The following is a 16835-nucleotide window of genomic DNA, read 5'->3' on the forward strand; positions in this document are numbered from 1 at the left end:
AGAAGAGAAAGCTCACACTACGTGTGACATTTATTCATTTGTCTGTTACTCATTACACTAGCAAATACAGAAGGGCCTTGTTCAGTGGCTGTAGTTTCCTTGTTTCAGAGGCAGGATTAAAAACAAACTAAAACAAAACAGACAACACAAAATAAATCCATAGAATGTTGTTTCCTGAAACCTGGACGGGTGAGTTGTTTGGAAAATCGTCACCAACGCCATGTTTTCAGCCTCACTGTAACCTGGGCGCAACATTATTACCACGTTTGGGTTTCTTTTGTTACATCTGGAAGTTGGTCACCATTCAATTCATCTGTGTTGGAGATTCCTGCAACTTCTCCCCCTGCGAAACTCCAGCACCTCCAGCCAGCTTGAGGGCGGCGGTCATGAGGGTCCCTTGAGTAAAACTGCTGCTGACGACAAGCAGCGTCTCCCTCGCAGCCTTGGCACCGACTCAGTCACATCAAAGTCGAGTCTTCAAACGCAGACTGAGTGAGGCGGGAAGGCGTGTCACCACTGACGGACGATAACAGCGTCTATAAGTAGACTGTCTGCAAGTGGGCCCAACCTCAGCATTTTTAATCCATCGCCCACTGCAGGCCCCACAAGTGGTTCTGTTACAGCGCATGAGAGCCACGATTCCAAGCCTTGCGTGCTGAGCTCCTTTAGATCAGAGGCCAGTCAGCACATGTTCTCTATGATTTGTTATTCTTTAATGACAGCCATGGCTGAGATCATATATTGAGCTCCGTGGACCAGAACAAAGCCGGGGACAAAGGAACCAGCGCTATAGAGAGCGCATGGGGGATGGACGGGGCCGAGGTCTCATCCTCTGGTGTATTTTGTTAATTAATCGACACAAACCAACTCACTGTACATGGTTACATGACCACACACCAGCCAATTGGCAACGATTCATTTAATACATGCAGTGCTGAAGGCTGCAGCTTCGGGTGCCACTGAGTCCAGTCTGACACTCTGAATACTGTTTCAAGGACAATATGCTGGGACATGGAAGCAGCACCTGTGCAACACGGATGTCAAACATGCTCTCTTTAATTAAATCTTCCCATCACTGTCTGATATCAACCATGCAGAGGACATGTTGGAAGCTGACACTCAAACTACTTCACTTTACAATACTTGAACATCGCAGTGTTTTCTTCTATTAGCAATAAGCTGCATGTGCCCACAATCTCCTGAATTCTTCCCTTCAACAATATCGTATGTATAAAAAGAAACATTGTCTGTTATTGCATATTACGCTGTTTATCTGCAACTACAATAAAAAGAGCACAGCCAACATTTTTCACCCTTTGTGTTCAACTTCTCAAGAGTTTTAAAATGCTACCGATTACAAATAAAGTTTAAGACAAATGTGATGTTCAAGTTTATGTTTATACATTTATCTCTGGAAAATCTGCTCCAAAATTAAGCAGTTTTATCAAAGAAAAAAAATTAAGTCATTTATGAGCCACTGAATATGGAAACCAGGAGAGTCCGAACTGGTCCAGTAAGGGCCGGTGTGGCTGCAGGGTTTCCAACCAAGCAAAAGCAACACCTGATTCTACTTAAATCAACTACGCCGCGCCCACACAGCTCATTTGTTGGATCAGGTGTTGCTTTTGCTGGGTTGGAATGAAAACCTGCAGCCACACCGGCCCTTACTGGACCAGTTCGGACACTCCTGATGTAAACTATCTCTGTGGTTCGGACATGTGCCAAGACTTAAAATGATACTTCACCAAAAAAAGGTTATTTCACCGTGCCTTGGGAGGCCTAGGGCTCACAATTACCTTGAATGCAGTAAAAGTTGTTTTTCAACCTATTTTTACAGTCATATTAAAGCAATACTTCACCCCCCCCAAAAATATTTTACCTTTCAAGTCCTCGTGAATAGACGTCTTGAGCGCGACATGTTGCATCACATCTCTGTGCCTTCAGAATGCAGGATGAGCCAGCCACATATATTTAGCTTGAAGCTAATGAAGACTGATGGCTAAAAACAACAAAAAATGTACACAAATTTCAGTTTTCAATCTCTAAAGCGCTGCGTCCATATAAGGGTGAGAGGTGGTCCATGAACAGGAGACAGTCCTGTTGTTGTTAGCCATCGGTTGTGATTCGCTTTGGGCTAAACACGCGTGTCTGGCTCTTCCTGCAATCTGGAGTCACAAAGAAGAGATGCAGGAGGAACAAAATGTCTTTGTGAGTTCAAGACATCTATGTGGGAGTAGTTGAAAAGCAGAAAACACTTTTTGGGGGAAGCAGATTATCACTTTCAGAACCAGAGATATTTAAGTGCATTTCCTGTGCCTCCTGGAGGTTAGCGACGAGAGGTTCCGCCAGGTTTCTGGGACACAGACCTGAGCTCCTACTATTCAAGTGAGTCTGTGCAAGTCAGTAAAAAGAAGTTTACAGATGCAGAAGTGTTGGAGAGGAACATGAACCCTCAGAAGTGATATAAAAAGTTGAAAGAGATATTAAGTCATGAACCTAACTTTCAAACAAGAATAATTTCCCATTAGTAATTATGTCTGACTCCTTTTTTTCAGTTAATGAAAATAGAACTGCCTGATTTCACACTTTCCTGAAACGTCTGGAACTGTAGCGAATCTGGATGTCTATATATTTTTGCGTTTTTCCTTAAAGAGACACTGGGGAAGACTTTGGAGATGGAAGTAGATGAGTTAGCTCGACAGTGCTGCCTTGAAGCTACACTAAAAGCAGAGGAGGAGCCAGGACGGGAGGATAAGGACAGGAAGTATGAGGGGCGACAAGAAGATGAAAAGGAATCTGAGTGATGGGGAGGCGATAGGAGGAAAGCTGGAAAGAAAAAAGAGGAGAGGAGAAGGAAAAGAGGGTCGACAAGAGCGAGGATGAACCCTGCGTGAACAGATAGATGCCTGAGGTGCTGATCACTAATCTGTAACACCCTCTCCCTCCCTCCCTCCCTCAGTGTTTAACTGTAACTAATAACTTGAGATAAAGGCTTTTAATGAGGGCCTGTTTTCAAGCTGGTTTCAATTTTAACAACCCAATCAAAGCGCACGCACGGACGGACTTTGAATGACCCTCCCTCAACAAATACTGAGTCCGACATGAAGTTAGTTCACCTGTTCTCTATTTTATAACATCTTATTCAAGGAAAACAATCCTTACAATTGTAGAAACACAACCGTAGCGACTGTAGATGTCCCTTTTGTTGTTCATATGCACGCTTATGGTTTGGTCACATTTGCCAAGACAAAAACTTCTGTCCGTGGACAAATGTGTCTGAACGAGAGGTAACGGAATTAGCCAAACGTGGTGGCTAAGATAAAAACACATCGCCAGGAATATCTAACGTTATTGCTTGAAATCATATGGATTGAAGATCCATGCAGGACTTCACTGTCGTTTATGAGGGTCTAAAACCTCGAGGAGATGGCAATCCTGTAGGGGCGTGGCTTCATCGTCAGACCAAAATCAGTGCTGAGATCCAGCTCCTGTCCCGGAACGTTTTGGATCCGCAGCCCATGGAGCAGCGTGGTGAGGAAGACAAACATCTCCAGACGAGCAAATCCATCACCAAGGCAACGTCTCTTCCCCATGCCGAAGATTAGGACCTTCTCTGTGAGCTCTTTGCTGAGAAACCCAGAGGAACCCAGGAAGCGTTCTGGGCGAAATGTGTCCGGGTCGCCCCAGACATCCCTGGGCCGGAGGGAGACACATGACCGTCAATAAACCAGTGGTACGGATAACAGAAACGAAGACAAGGTGGAAGTGCATGCAACATCACTTGTAAAAAACAACTTCAAGACAAGCATGCAAAATAAGAGTCACTCACCTTGGGTACATACTTCTTCAACGTCTTCACAGGTTCTTATATCAAAGATGCAATCTAGAGGGGACTCACATGTCATGGTTGACCTGATACTGGTTGATGAAAACGCAGGTGTCTTTGGGGATGAAGAATCCATTCAGGGTGATGTTTCTCGTGGTACTGAAGGGGAAGAAGATCTTTAACAGGAGAACCTCAAAGCCCCTGAAAACCTGAGCTCAGACTTCGTCCGGCCCACAGCCACCACTCTAGTCTTTGGCCCTGATGTCATCGGAACTTCCAGTCTTACCAGTGAGGGATGGTGAAAGGGACGTAGGAGGCGTGACGAAACACCTCATAGATGAAAGCCTCGGTGAAAGGCATCTTGGGTTTATCAGAGAAGCGCGGCAATCTGGCTGTGCCAATGTGGTCATCTACAAAACAACAAGAATAATAACCAGACGGCCATTTTCCACACATGCAACTTGGGAATTTTTGATGAGATTCAACTGATCCTACTTGATCATCCGTTCGCGTGATTCATAAACTAAATGTGAGACTAGAAGTCACTGAGTGTGAAGGAGATTACGTGGATACAGAATATGAACATACTCATTCAAATCTCGTCTTCAAATTCCCTTCATGCAGCTAAAGATAAATAGAGAAAGCTTTCTTGCTTTTTTTTGGGGGGGGGGATCTTTAAAGCAATTGGTAACTTTGCATAGGAACGACTAAAATCCAATTATCATCATTGTTATAATTAGTGCCTGAGCACCAACCGGTAGGAGAGCCTGGCAGAAGCCAGAGAAGTTTACTCCCATTCTTTTGATGGCGCCCCTGGAAAATATCAAACAATACCCACCGTCTGTGTGTTTGACTTGAACTCAGTCGGCACGCGCTAACATGGCGAGGCCGCTGGTGTCACGGCCTTGTTCCAACAGGAATTCAGGTGTTATCTTATTGTATTTAAGTGATACATTTTTGCCCATTTTCCAGGGTGGCACTGAAACAAAAACACCTTAGGGGTTTGTGCAATGTGTGAGGATTATCATGATTATAGTCATGAACGTCGTTATCATCATCAATGAAAACCACCAGAGGTCATAAAACGATGATCCTCTCTGACATGCAGACAGGTTTTAAAGGACGGAGCTCCTGAACTGAGGCGCAGCAGGATGTCCGGTCCTTGGTTTTTGACTCTATGATGCACTGCTTCACATTAAAATAACAGTCCCATATCAGACTGATAATGGAGGTTTCTCATATTTCAGCACCACCAGCAGTTTAGAGTTTACTTTAATAGCTGCCTGTCTGTAAAACTTGGCTGCACCTTTGCTCATTTGAGGTTAAATCGTCTGAAAGATACAGACGAATAAGGCCTCTGGCAAAATGAACGCAAACGTCTCGGTCTGCTGATCCAACTAAACAAGTTTTCACATCACGTTCCCATTTGTGAACCGTCACTGTGCATGATGAATAAGTGAAGAACATTAAACTACGTGTGTTGAGTGCCTTGCGTGTTACCGCCTTTGTGTTGGTCTGGAACAACTCTCTAACCTTTCTTTCTGTGGCTGTTTATGCCTCCCTCTCTCCAACTGATTCATCCTGTCTCCTCTTACTGACCTCTCTCTCTCTCTCTCTCTCTCTCTCTGTGCCTCAGAACAGACTGCACCAGTTCTGCTAGCCCACTTCAAAACGCTGTGGCGTCAGCAAATTGGACTGATCTATTGTGAGTTTCTCTGGTGGCTGTCCGATTCTGTCTGTCCGGGAAAGGGCACTTGGACAGGCCATTGTTGGGTTTGTATTGTGTTGATTCTGAGTTCAGTGTTGATACTCGCTAACAGATACCGCAGATGCCTGGAAACGCTCACGGGGTTCAAATTCAGATCGATTTCACTTGTTTGTTGTAAGACCCTTCGAAATGTAAGAGATATGTTTTCAACTTATACTGCCAGAATGGTTTCGTAATCACATGATAATATCTGAGTCTGCGATTGACCGTCAGCTACAGTTTTTGCTGTTCATCCTCTATTTCGAAACAAAACACCAAACCAGTATCTCCTCTACGGTGATAGGTTAAAAAAAAAAAAAAAAAAAAAAAAAAAGCATTCTTACTCTCAACCAAAATAACTCAGTCGGTATCCAAAGAAAAACAGGACACATGATGGTCATATTAAAGCAATGCTTCACCCAGAAAAACATGCGCTTGCCTTTCAGACGCTAACAAATAGGTGTCTTGAGTGCAGAAGGTTTCTCTCTCCTGCTTCACGTCTTTTTGACTCCAGAATGCAGTAGGCGCCAGCCACATATATTTAGCTTGAAGCTAATGATGAGCTAATTGTCCAAAAACGTCCCTTTACAAACTGTCTGGTACAATCTGCATCTTTATCCAGCTGTACGCTCGGTCATCAACAAATACTTTGATTTAAGATCAAAACTAATAAAGTAATGCAGAGCTCCAGTGACCTGGTGGGTTAACGTGATTTTTTTTTTTTTTTAACTCTCTTCTGCAGGAGTTCCCTGATTACATTCCCCGAGTTACACATACACACCTGGTAGCTGCCCGGTACAACGAGTCTGATCTGCTGGCCAACGAGCAGTCGTACTGGAGCAGTCGTAGGGGATGTTCACTGCTCTAAACTTGTGTGTAGCTTCAAACAGAGTGCGAAATACTGAGCACACGACTGGATAAAGAAGGCTTGGAAGAAGCCATGATGTGCTTGGGAGTGCAATGAGATGTTTTGGACAGTTTTGCAGTGATTTGTAGTTGGTCAAGAGGGTTGAGGTAGCTTCAAGCTAAATATTCGTGTTCTGCAACCTGGAGTCACAAAATAGTAGAGCAGGAGGGGAAAACGTCTTTGTGAGCTCAAGGCTGAGTGCTTGAAAGATAAAACACATTGGGTTGTTTTGTTTTGGGTTTTTGGGGGGGGGGGGGGGGTCACTTCAAGTACCTATCTCTTGGTGTATCCTGTCCTGGACGTCTGGGAACTTGATGAGGTACAACAAGCTCCACTGTAATCCAGCGATGATGGTGTCAAACCCTTTGGGAAGTCACACACAACAACAATATGATCAGTTTTATTGTCGTGGCCAAACTCGTCATCAAGTGATATAAAAGGCATATGATAAAACTCTTATTAGTGATCTATATAATTGTCTCGAACCTGCGCCGAAGATATCAATGACAGTGTGAATGATCTGGGAGTTGGAGAGCGTCTCCTTACTTTCCTCTCTGTCCTCACAGAGGCCAATCAGAGCATCCGTGATGTCCCGGATACAGTTCTAAAAACACACACACACACACGCACACGCACGCATCATGTCAGCTGGAGATCTTTTTATGGTCATACGGGACCGTGTGTGTCCTCCAGTGGGTTGCTGATCTCAATTAGAGTGGATATTCTAGCGAATCCGCACAAGGACTAAAGTGTCGAAGCGAAGTAAAATCTGGTCATCTGGTCAATTTTACTTCGCTTCGATCTACGATGACCTGGATGAATGAGAACCTACACAGACGACTAAAGTGTCCGCCAGGAAAGGTGTTTGTTATTCTTGTGGTTGCACACACAGCGACTACCGTACATGTGAAAAGTCGGATTAAATCATTAACACCAAATTAGTGGGACAGAGCCTCTCCTGAAGATTTGCTGTTGAATGGCCGGAAACGGTTGTCTGTGGCTGGCGGCCGATCTGACGGCTCGGAGGAGACGGGAGTCACAGGATGTCTTTATCTCTGTAGGTCAAACCTGTTCTGTTTCATGTCCGTGTGCTTTAAACCTTTTGATTACAATGTTTCTCTTTGTGATTGACAGTAACAGTTGATAGCAACACCAAAATAAATACTCGATAATCGCCGTAACAAATGGTTAATTGCAAAGATCCATCCCTCCATTTTCTATACTGCTTATCTGTAAAGGGGGGGGGTCGGAGCCTGTATCTCAGCTGGCATTGGGCGGGCGGGGGCTTCACCCTGGACGGGTCACCAGTCCATCAGGAGCAATCAGGGGTTCAGTGTGTTGCTCAAGGATACTTGGACATGGTCACCGGGGGAAGTGGGGATTGAACCAGCGACCCTTCGGTTGCTAGACGACCGCTCCACCTCTGAGCCACGCCGCCCCAGTGACTGAGAAGATGAACTGCGAAAATAACTTATATAATTCCTAAATACTGCATTGTAAGGCAGAGCGACAACCATTCAAACACTGTCGCCGTGACGTCAAACCTTCCCCCAGCGTTTGATACGCTGTCGTTCTCGGATCTGGGGCTGAACCGCTTTTACACCCACAACTATTTATGTCTGTTTGTTGAATATCGAAAACAGAAACAAATCAAAGCTCACAACATTTGAAGTAAAAACGTCTTGTGAAAAGTTCACGTTTTAGTTTGACTGCCGTGAGAAAAGTGGTTACTTATCCTGGGGAAAGTATCAGTTACATCATTGTTGTTGTTGTTATTATTATTTTGGGGCTGAAACCAACTGCTGCTCTACTTGCTATGTCTGCCAGCCTCCTTACCTTATCAAAAGTTTCAATATGTTCCTCGATACTTCGCTCCATGAATCCGTTCATCCTGCGGATGTGCTGGACCATCTTCCTCAGAGACGGACTTGGAAAGTAGCGAAACACGGGGAAGAAGTCAGCCAGGTTCCCTGCAGCGAATATCCTCAGAACCTCGTTGTTGATGTGGACCATAGTGAGGAACTCCTTGTCGTTGTAGTCGTACCTCTTCCCAAAACACAGCGCGCAGACCACATTTGCCACTGATGTGACCAGTGGTGTCACCGGATCTATGCCTGTCTCGTCCTCCCCTCTTTGTCCCTGAGCAGCCAGCTCCTGCATCACCTGCACCATCTCAGCGGCCTCTGCACAGACGTGCTCCTCCAACAGGCAGCTGGCGCCGGACCCCCGGGGCTCAGCCTGAGAGAACGACCTGAGGGCATTCTTACACAGCTTCTTGTGCAGCATCCAGGCAGGTCCGTACTTCTCGCTGAAGGTCATACTGGTGCCGTTGGCCACAGCAGAAAAGGTGAAGAGGTCAGGTCGCCCAGCAAAAGCTTCCCCCTGGCGAACTAGTGCCTGCCGGATGGTGGTGTACCCACTCAGGACGACCACCGTCAAAGAGCCCAGACGCATCTGCGGTGATGATAGTTAAAGGAATACTTCATCTACTCATCAGCAAAAAGCTTCACAAAACATTCTCATACCTTGAAAACGTCGCCATACTGGAGCCGCAAACGGGTGAGAGAGAGATGAATCTGGTCACTCATCTGGAGGAGATTCCCAACAAGAGGCCAAGGTGTGGGACCAGGGGGTTGAGGGTATTTCACCTGGTCTGACTGGGCAGAGCGATGGAGATGGAAGAGAGATCTGTGGCTCTTACGGCCCCGGAGGGCCATCAGGAGCAGGGTGAGAAGAAACAGAGCAACAGTGACACTCGAAAAAGAGGCACAGGGGCTCTCCTTGGGTGGCAGGGTCCCAAATATCAGCCTCATCCTGTCAGTGTCCTGCGAAGAGAGAATGATCAAGAGGTGCGGAAGGAAAATGCAAAGATGGAAACCAAAGTAACGCAGCATCAGAAACTTGTAACTGGTACTCAAACTCTAGACAGGAAAAAGTCTGAAATGCAAGAGAACAAATGGGAACAATAATCAAACAAAAGTTCTTGAATAGATCAAACGTGTCACACAGTGTTGACGGAGGTCTCACCTCTCAGGATCCTTTCTTTTTCCAGGGAAGCAGAGAGCAGAGTAAACCTGAACGCCCACCAGGCAGGTCTGAGGTCTGATCTTGGAGACCCTGTTGATCAGAGTAACTCACAGTCCGGGACGTCCTTTCAGCTGCAGCCGGGCCCCCTGCAGAGGGAGCTGCTGCCCGCTCACAATAGAGAGGCGCACATGGCGAGAAACTTGGCTCAGAGTGAACAACCAGCTCAGCCTCCCCAGCCAGTGACTGCACCAGCCCAATTGTCTGCAGACCGGACCCATTTATTACATGGACCCCTCCTTTCCAGATCTTCCTCCTCCGTCCTTGCAGGGAATTTGACATTTTATTTCATCTAAATTTGCTTTTCTGTTCACTTTTCATCTGCAGGTGTGAATGAGATGAGCCTTGCTGAATCTGAAAACTGTCAAATCTGTGTTGAACCCTCGTTTTGGGAGGTGTTCTAACGAGTCGTTCTACTTCTGATATTTACATTTTCTTGAAATACCCCCAAATAAGCTATGAATGGCGAGCTTTCAGGTTTTTACAGAGTTTAAAAAAAGGGTCTGAGTGCTGCCCCGATTTACTCATGCACAAGAACATTTCTGTAACTGTCGCAAGGGGGCGCTGTTTTACAGTTTGGGACGAGTTCACGCTGAGGATTGGTGACACGCATCCTCACCAATGACGCTCCATGAGGTGCAACACCTGAACACGTGTGCATCTTAGTCTGTGAAAAAGATGCCAGCAGTACTGGTGGACTGTTGTTACCATGGAAACCTCTCACAGATTTATTCCCAATTCATTTTGCCCGGCTTTATTTTCCACACCTCATCATTGATTCAGCCAGAGATGTCACGTTTCACTGGTGATTGTTTCTAACTCAGAAACAATGAGGCCATGGGAATTCAGGGGAAGGTTGGTGATAGCGCCACCTGGTGGCAACAAGAAATGACAAGTTCTCACTTTGAAGTCCTTCTCCTCGTGCAGGGGTCGGCAACCTTTAACACTAAGAGCCATTTCGACCCGGTTCCAACGGACGAGACAACACTGAGAGCCGCCGCAAAGTAACTTCCGGACTATAAGCCGCACCAGCGAAATTTAGGTAAAAACCAAATGTGTACGTATACAAGCCGCACTGGACTGTAAGCCACAGGTGTTTTAATGTTTAATTACCACACGTAAGGGTTCGTGCACCGAGGGGACGGTCAGGAAAGAGATGCTGTTTGGGGAAGCTTCCGATTTGTTAACATTTCCTACAAACAACAAGTTGCATTTAAGCATAACTTCTAATAACGGTAGGGAACATGAACCTGCGGTGTAAACTGTCCTGTTTCACTCGGCACATCGCGTTCCAGACACAAACTTTCACAGCATTCGAAACGTGTTGACTGTGTAGAAATAAACGGTGAGCTCTCAGCGCAGGACCACGAACAAAGCTGACAGCGCACGACGAGGCTGTGCCTCATTACTAGGGCTGCAACTAACCACTATTTCAATAGAGACTAGTCACCGACTATTGACACCATTAGTCGACTAATCGGATAATTATTAATTTATCTTAAACTTAGCATGAAGTTGATTTAATTCTGTGGCAAATGATAATAAACAAGAAAGATGGGTACAATGAAAAATACATCTGTTATTCAACACTGCGGATTCGTACAAAAATTAAAATAAAAATGTCCTGTCTAAAACCAATTGGGCCCAGTGCTCGGTCAGCAGAGACATAAATCCATAAATTAATAAACCTTTGTCCATTTATTTTAGGGTCAGGCAAATAAATAATAAATCAAAATCAAGTAAACGTTTTTATAGTGAAAATACGCTTATAAAATGTACAATGTGTGTCATAAAAACCGTATTGGCGTGAACGTTACTTGAATCTCACCGAGGCGAGTCAGACTCCGCTTCGTCCGACTGCCCGACCTGCTTTCTCTTCAAATGTTCCTGCATCACCGCCATGACACCAAGGTCTGCTTAGCAACCTTTGCTAGTAGTCTTTTTATTCGCCGTATCGCGGCTAAAATGCTCCCAAACTTTAGAAGTTTTGGTGCGCGTACCTGACGTTGACGCCGCCATTTCTGTATGTTACCGCGCAGAGACAGAGACGCTACTGCGCATGCGCGACTCTCGGCAGAGCTTATAATCAAGTGTGATGCCTCACTCTGCTGGAAAAACCGCGTCTGGCGACAATCGGCGACAATGGAATTTATTGTCGACTATTTCTACTATCGATTTTTGTCGACAACGTCGACTAATCGTTGCAGCCCTCCTAATTAAGTGTTTTTTAAAAGTGCCTGTAACACAGCAGTAGGCCTAAAGGTGCAGTCACGTCTGTTTAAAATATATCCAGCCTGCCAGCCGCAGTATAAGCAGCGTTCAAAGCAGGGGGAAAGTAGCGGCTTATAGTCCAGAAATTACGGTATATATAATTGTATTTAAATATTTCGAGATCACAATAATCTTACAATTTACAACTAGAATTAAACAAATGAACAAACACAAAGAAAATACTTTGTTCAGATCTTGCGCAGTTTTGGTGTCGCTGGGCTTTCCGCGCATGCCGGCTGCCTGCCGACACGTCGAGTGCTGTCACACGTCTCTGAAGAAGGCGAGTGCTGATCACCGAAATTGCACAAGGTCTGAAGAAAGAAGTTAAAACTCTGACTCAATAAGAAGACATGATACACGTTTTTGAGACAAGTAACATCCACTTCAATAATTTATTTTCCCAAGCCACGCAGAGCCGCGACATAAGGATGAAAGAGCAGCACGCGGCTCCGGAGCCGCGGGTTGCCGACCCCTGTCCCAGTGGGTCGACCTGATCCATGTCATCGTTCATCAGAGACGTCTGAAGAGTTTGGTGATGGGTAACTCTGATGTCAGTGTTACTATGACGCCCACACATCTACAACCGCAATCTACGTCATAGCCAAAGCGCCACTTAGAGGTTAACGGAAGTAATTCTTGTGCAACAAACATCATAATGTGATTTACATCAAAATTACACTGTGTTGTCCTCACATTGTTCAGCAACATAATATTCATGTTCTCTAGTGCCACCTAGTGAACACAGGAGGTGATGTTTTTGTGCCACATTCGTCTGCTCCCTCATGCAAAATCCAAATGCTGTCAGTTTTTACCTCACTCTCGCCCTACAGAGCAGCCACACACTCCCACATGTGAGGGTGTGAGGGCCCGCACCTGCTGCTTGCTGCCTGCTGCCTGCAGCTTGAACGAGGGCCCGAGGATGAAGGGGCCAGGGGCCTCGGGCTGAGGTTTGTCTGGGCTGAGGTATGTGATCTCTGAGGGCTTTCAGGTTTGTAATTTTTATGATTTGGCCTTTAATTTGAGTGTGAAACCCCTGTGCGTGCTGATTTACGTGCTCTCCTTCCTTTCCACCATCCCTCGTTTTCCTTGCTTTTATTCATGCCAGTACACCTTCCTCCCTTCTCTATCTCTAACTCCCCATTCTCCGGGCTCTCTCACTCTCCATCGAGCCGTCAATTTTGCTCAGTCTCAACTGTGGAACGCCCTGTTCTGTCAGGCCGAGCGACAGCTCCTTTGACCTGCTGGTCAACGTCCTGTCCAGGCCCAGGCTGTCCAGTCTCATGGCCTTGTCATTAGCTCTGGCAGACAGAGCAGAGACACTCTGACTCTGTGGAGACAGACTACAGGGGGAATTAAAATGTGTTGCTTATATTCCAGCATGAAAACAAGGCCAGAGTTACACACACAAGTAGAAAAGAAGAAGAAGAAAAAAAGCAGTCAAGCTAGCGGGGAGGATCTGTGTGGTCGTGAGTCACAGTCACGATTTCCCACTCAGACACGAAACCCTTGAGGTGGACAACCTGGGAAAAGCAGAACGGGGATCGTTTCTCAGCCCTCTGTAATAATCATATTGTATAAGCATGTTGGTTTCATTGCTCCGCCTATAATCGACTGTATGAGCAGCTATACACATTATCATGGGAAGATGGTTCCCACTATGTTTGGCAGTACTCCCCACTGATCCTTCCATTGTTTAAGAAGGGTTAATTACAGGGGGATGTGTGTATCTCCAGACAGCCTGAACTGAAATAGGCGCACCAGACAAAGTTATGTGATCACATTGTTCCTGGGAGACAGTGAAGCAGCGGGAGGCCTCATATCAAAGCAAACATCTTCCCAATTAGGTGAGCTGCCTTGTGGACGTCCCGGCTCCAAGATGCCGTGACCACATGACAGCGCCTGGTATCTGGGCTGGACCGAAGCCGCTCGTCTTAGTTTGTAGAGTGAGAATTTATCCTTTTATGCAATTATTTTTGCAGTAAGCGAATGCATCCTACACACGCGCGCGCGCGCGCGCACACACACACACACACACACGCACACACACACCGATGGAAAAGGCTTCCAAACTGGGTGCCAAGCTGCCCATCATATCCTACTCAAGACCGCTGAGAGACGATCACTGGTTTTACTGGTCCATCCTCTGTCTGAGCCCCACCAGCTTCATTTTCCATTTCTAGTGTCATGGGTGGAAACAACCGTCATTCATGATGCGACGTGATCAACGACCACCAGAGATTGTAGTCAGAGAGAATTTGGGGCTTTGATGCCAACGTACATGTTTGCTAGTATAAAGACTCAGAAGTACTTGTTCTGTGTGAATTTTTTTTTTAAAAAAGATCCCCAATTTCTAGTGCTATGTTGATCTTGCGTCTTCATGACTTTATCCACATGTATGTGGGCAGCGTCACAACGTTAAGGTGGTAGCGCCCATTTCAGCGCACAACTGTGAATTCATGTTTACGTGTAATCGTCTGTGACAAGTTCATGCGTTGAGGAGTGGAACAGGACTGCTGGCTGCTGCAGGTCGTGGTTCTTGCTGCCTGCTAGGAGGCTTGTTCCTTGTCCTGGCATTTAGATTTTCATTTTTTCACTTTCACCTGACCAAAGAAGTTGAATCGCTACTTTCTACTTTCAGCTCGGTGCTTTTACTGGGGTTGATAACGGGTTGTGCCTTGTGCACCGCCACTGTTGTGAAGTAAACACGTTCGTGCTGAGTGCTTGAACAAAGTTGAACACACTCCACACACTCTTGCTCGAACAGGAATCAACCTCGCCATCGCCGTTCCGTGTTTCACGGGCGAAAAAATACACAAGTGGACGTCGCGCGTGCCTGCAGTCTTGAGAGGCACGTGGAGTGAAATGGGATTGGTTCCGCCTTTACGGTGACAGGCGCGTGCAGCGGGACCGGAGAGAGCAGTCCCGGAGAGGACTCCCGGTGGTGAGTGATGCAGGTATATAAAGCAGCACCTCGTCTCTCTGCCCAGACTCGGAGCGGCTCCTCGGATATGCCGGTGACCGGAGAGAGACGCCAGCAGACGGCAGGAGCCTCGGCAGCTTCCACCTCAGGTATCCACACAACTGTTGTCACCGATGAGGATGTTTCTGCTGGGCTTCAGGCTTGAGGGGGGAACTTTTCATTTAAAGTTATTAAGATGATGTTTTACTCTGCTTGTCATTTTTGAAACATCTGTAACATTTACGTGTAAATTATTGACCAAAGAAAAAAAGCTTCGTGGAAGAACATTGACAGATATTGAAAACATAATATTATGTTGGATTTATTTACTTTTACTAACATTTTTAACTGGGCTATGCTCTGAAACGTTGCAGTGTGTGTGTGTGTGTGTGTGTGTGTGGTTGAGTATCCTCTATTTCCATCAAACCGCCTCTGTTTCTGTCTGACACCCTGTATGATTAAGTTTTGAACTATCCGGCAAAGTTGATGTTGCTTTGCTGATTAATAATCCTGTTGTCTGGATGAGGTCAATCCAGGCCACAACTCAGAGCCAGCCCGACTCTACGGTGCCAGTCGTAACCTTTGACCCTGCGGCGTTACTCTGCTGACCGTGCCAGTGTTTCATTTTGCATGGTTTCTCTCTGCTGATGGCATCGTCAGCACAGGGTTATACAGAAATATGAAAGGAGCTATTCTCTCTCTGCCATCCACATTTTAACTCTCTCTCTCTCTCTCTCTCTCTCACACACACACAGAGTACAGTAGTTCTATATGTTTTCATGCATTTGTTTTTTACAGAGCGCAAGTGTCCCAACATGAGCTCCACACCGGACACGGCCCCCCAGCAGCAGTCTGGTAACAGATGCAGCCTCCAGGGAACAAATCAGAACTACAGACTGCAGCGTGAAGATGGACCCGGGACCCCCCAGGCCCTTCCCGTGCCACACCCAGGACCCACCATTCAGTACACCGAGGTAGGCCGAACACAGGACCAGCGATCGGGACTGTAACCAGAAGTGCTGTGGAAAAGAAACAAGGATCCAGTCATGCCAGCGACATCAGTGGGCCTCAATCAGGAGATGTTCTTACATGCAATTTTGCCCTCAATGTAGTCTTACAGACTTGAATCAGAGACTGCTGACTGTTTATGACTCCTGCTCCTGATGTCTGTCGTGTGCTTGTAGTAAAGTCTTTGATTCACATTTACAAGAGGTCAGTCATAGATGTCAACAGGATTGCTTCCTGTCTGGAAGACTGAATTCTGGGTTTCAAAAAGTGTCCCTGTGATGTGTTGTGATTCAGGTGGCAAGAGGCTGTCAGGCTGTTTCCTTGCCGTTTGAATCCATTACTTTCACCAGCATCGACCTGCGATTTGAGGAGGATCAGTTTGTGATTCACTCTCGTGTGTTTTCTCAGCTGTTCATCAGTAACGAGTGGCACAAGTCGAGCAGCGGGAGGAAGATTCCCGTGTTCAACCCGGCGAGCGGCGAGCTGCTGTGTGAAGTAGAGGAAGCTGACGCCGTGTGTATACACGACATCATCATCAGATCTGCTTCTGTGTCTCTTCACTTAAAACATGAGGTGTTGAGGGTAGTTGACGGTGTGAGTGTGTTCGGATGTTTCTAACCAGTTCATCGGTTCAATCTTGAACGTTTTGTAGGACGACGTTGACAAGGCAGTGAGGAGCGCCAGAGCGGCCTTCCAGACGGGGTCACCATGGCGAACCATGGACGCCTCAGAACGAGGTCATCTACTGAACAGACTCGCCGACTTGGTGGAGAGAGATCGGCTCTTGCTGGCGGTAATATATACACACACACACACACACACACATATACACACACACACACCAGAAATGTCTGTCTACCCCGAGAGATAAACGTCCATGTTGTCCCGTCTAGACACTCGAGTCCCTGGACGCCGGGAAAGTGTTTCTCATGGCGTATTTTGTGGACCTCATGGCCACAATCAAAACCTTAAGATACTACGGTGGCTGGGCGGACAAGATTCACGGCAAAACCATCCCTGTGGGTGAGTCCTT

General features: G+C 46.3%; 2 protein-coding genes across 9 annotated transcripts in view; one reads left to right on the top strand and one right to left on the bottom strand.

The window, feature by feature from the left end:
* Positions 1 to 11603, bottom strand: cyp1d1 (cytochrome P450, family 1, subfamily D, polypeptide 1). Of its 6 annotated transcripts, none has more exons than XM_086207397.1 (9): positions 11565 to 11603; positions 9508 to 9597; positions 9006 to 9305; positions 8317 to 8934; positions 6967 to 7084; positions 6754 to 6843; positions 4113 to 4236; positions 3899 to 3985; positions 1 to 3693 (listed from the first exon to the last, which is right to left on the bottom strand). In XM_086207397.1, the coding sequence occupies exons 3-9, from the start codon at positions 9291 to 9293 to the stop codon at positions 3411 to 3413; spliced, it is 1608 nt and encodes a 535-aa protein (XP_086063523.1). In that variant the 5' UTR covers positions 9294 to 9305; positions 9508 to 9597; positions 11565 to 11603; the 3' UTR covers positions 1 to 3410. The 6 variants fall into 6 exon arrangements, 5 of the variants coding, with proteins under 5 accessions (XP_086063523.1, XP_086063524.1, XP_086063522.1 ...); XM_086207398.1 differs by lacking the exon at positions 11565 to 11603 and adding an exon at positions 11393 to 11545; XM_086207396.1 differs by lacking the exon at positions 11565 to 11603 and having other exon boundaries at positions 9508 to 11545.
* LOC147260691 (aldehyde dehydrogenase 1A1-like) overlaps positions 10509 to 16835 on the top strand; it is a 10526-nt gene continuing 4199 nt past the window's right edge. For 2 of the 3 annotated variants that reach the window (XM_086207392.1, XM_086207394.1), the window contains exons 1-5: positions 14347 to 14904; positions 15593 to 15768; positions 16211 to 16315; positions 16455 to 16595; positions 16696 to 16825. In XM_086207392.1, coding sequence (XP_086063518.1) covers positions 14784 to 14904; positions 15593 to 15768; positions 16211 to 16315; positions 16455 to 16595; positions 16696 to 16825 — 673 coding nt within the window. In that variant the 5' untranslated portion in view covers positions 14347 to 14783. Of the gene's footprint in view, positions 10607 to 12665; positions 12799 to 14346; positions 14905 to 15592; positions 15769 to 16210; positions 16316 to 16454; positions 16596 to 16695; positions 16826 to 16835 lie in introns of those variants that run through there. The other variant, XM_086207393.1, reaches the window with a different exon arrangement.

The sequence above is a fragment of the Aulostomus chinensis genome, chromosome 6, assembly GCF_037954235.1.
Source record: "Aulostomus chinensis isolate RoL2024-O1b breed Wild chromosome 6, RoL_Achi_v1.0, whole genome shotgun sequence".
In the NCBI taxonomy this organism is placed as follows: Eukaryota; Metazoa; Chordata; class Actinopteri; order Syngnathiformes; family Aulostomidae; genus Aulostomus; species Aulostomus chinensis.

Bases quoted from the DNA above. Each gene is read 5' to 3' on its own strand.
- cyp1d1 (XM_086207395.1), bottom strand. From the start codon at position 9,374: ATGCTGCGTTACTTTGGTTTCCATCTTTGCATTTTCCTTCCGCACCTC. The intron at 8,935-9,005 runs GTATGAGAATGT...TCATCACCGCAG, and splicing joins AGTATGGCGACGTTTTCAAG to ATGCGTCTGGGCTCTTTGAC. The intron at 6,844-6,966 runs GTTCGAGACAAT...GACTTCCCAAAG, and splicing joins CATTGATATCTTCGGCGCAG to GGTTTGACACCATCATCGCT.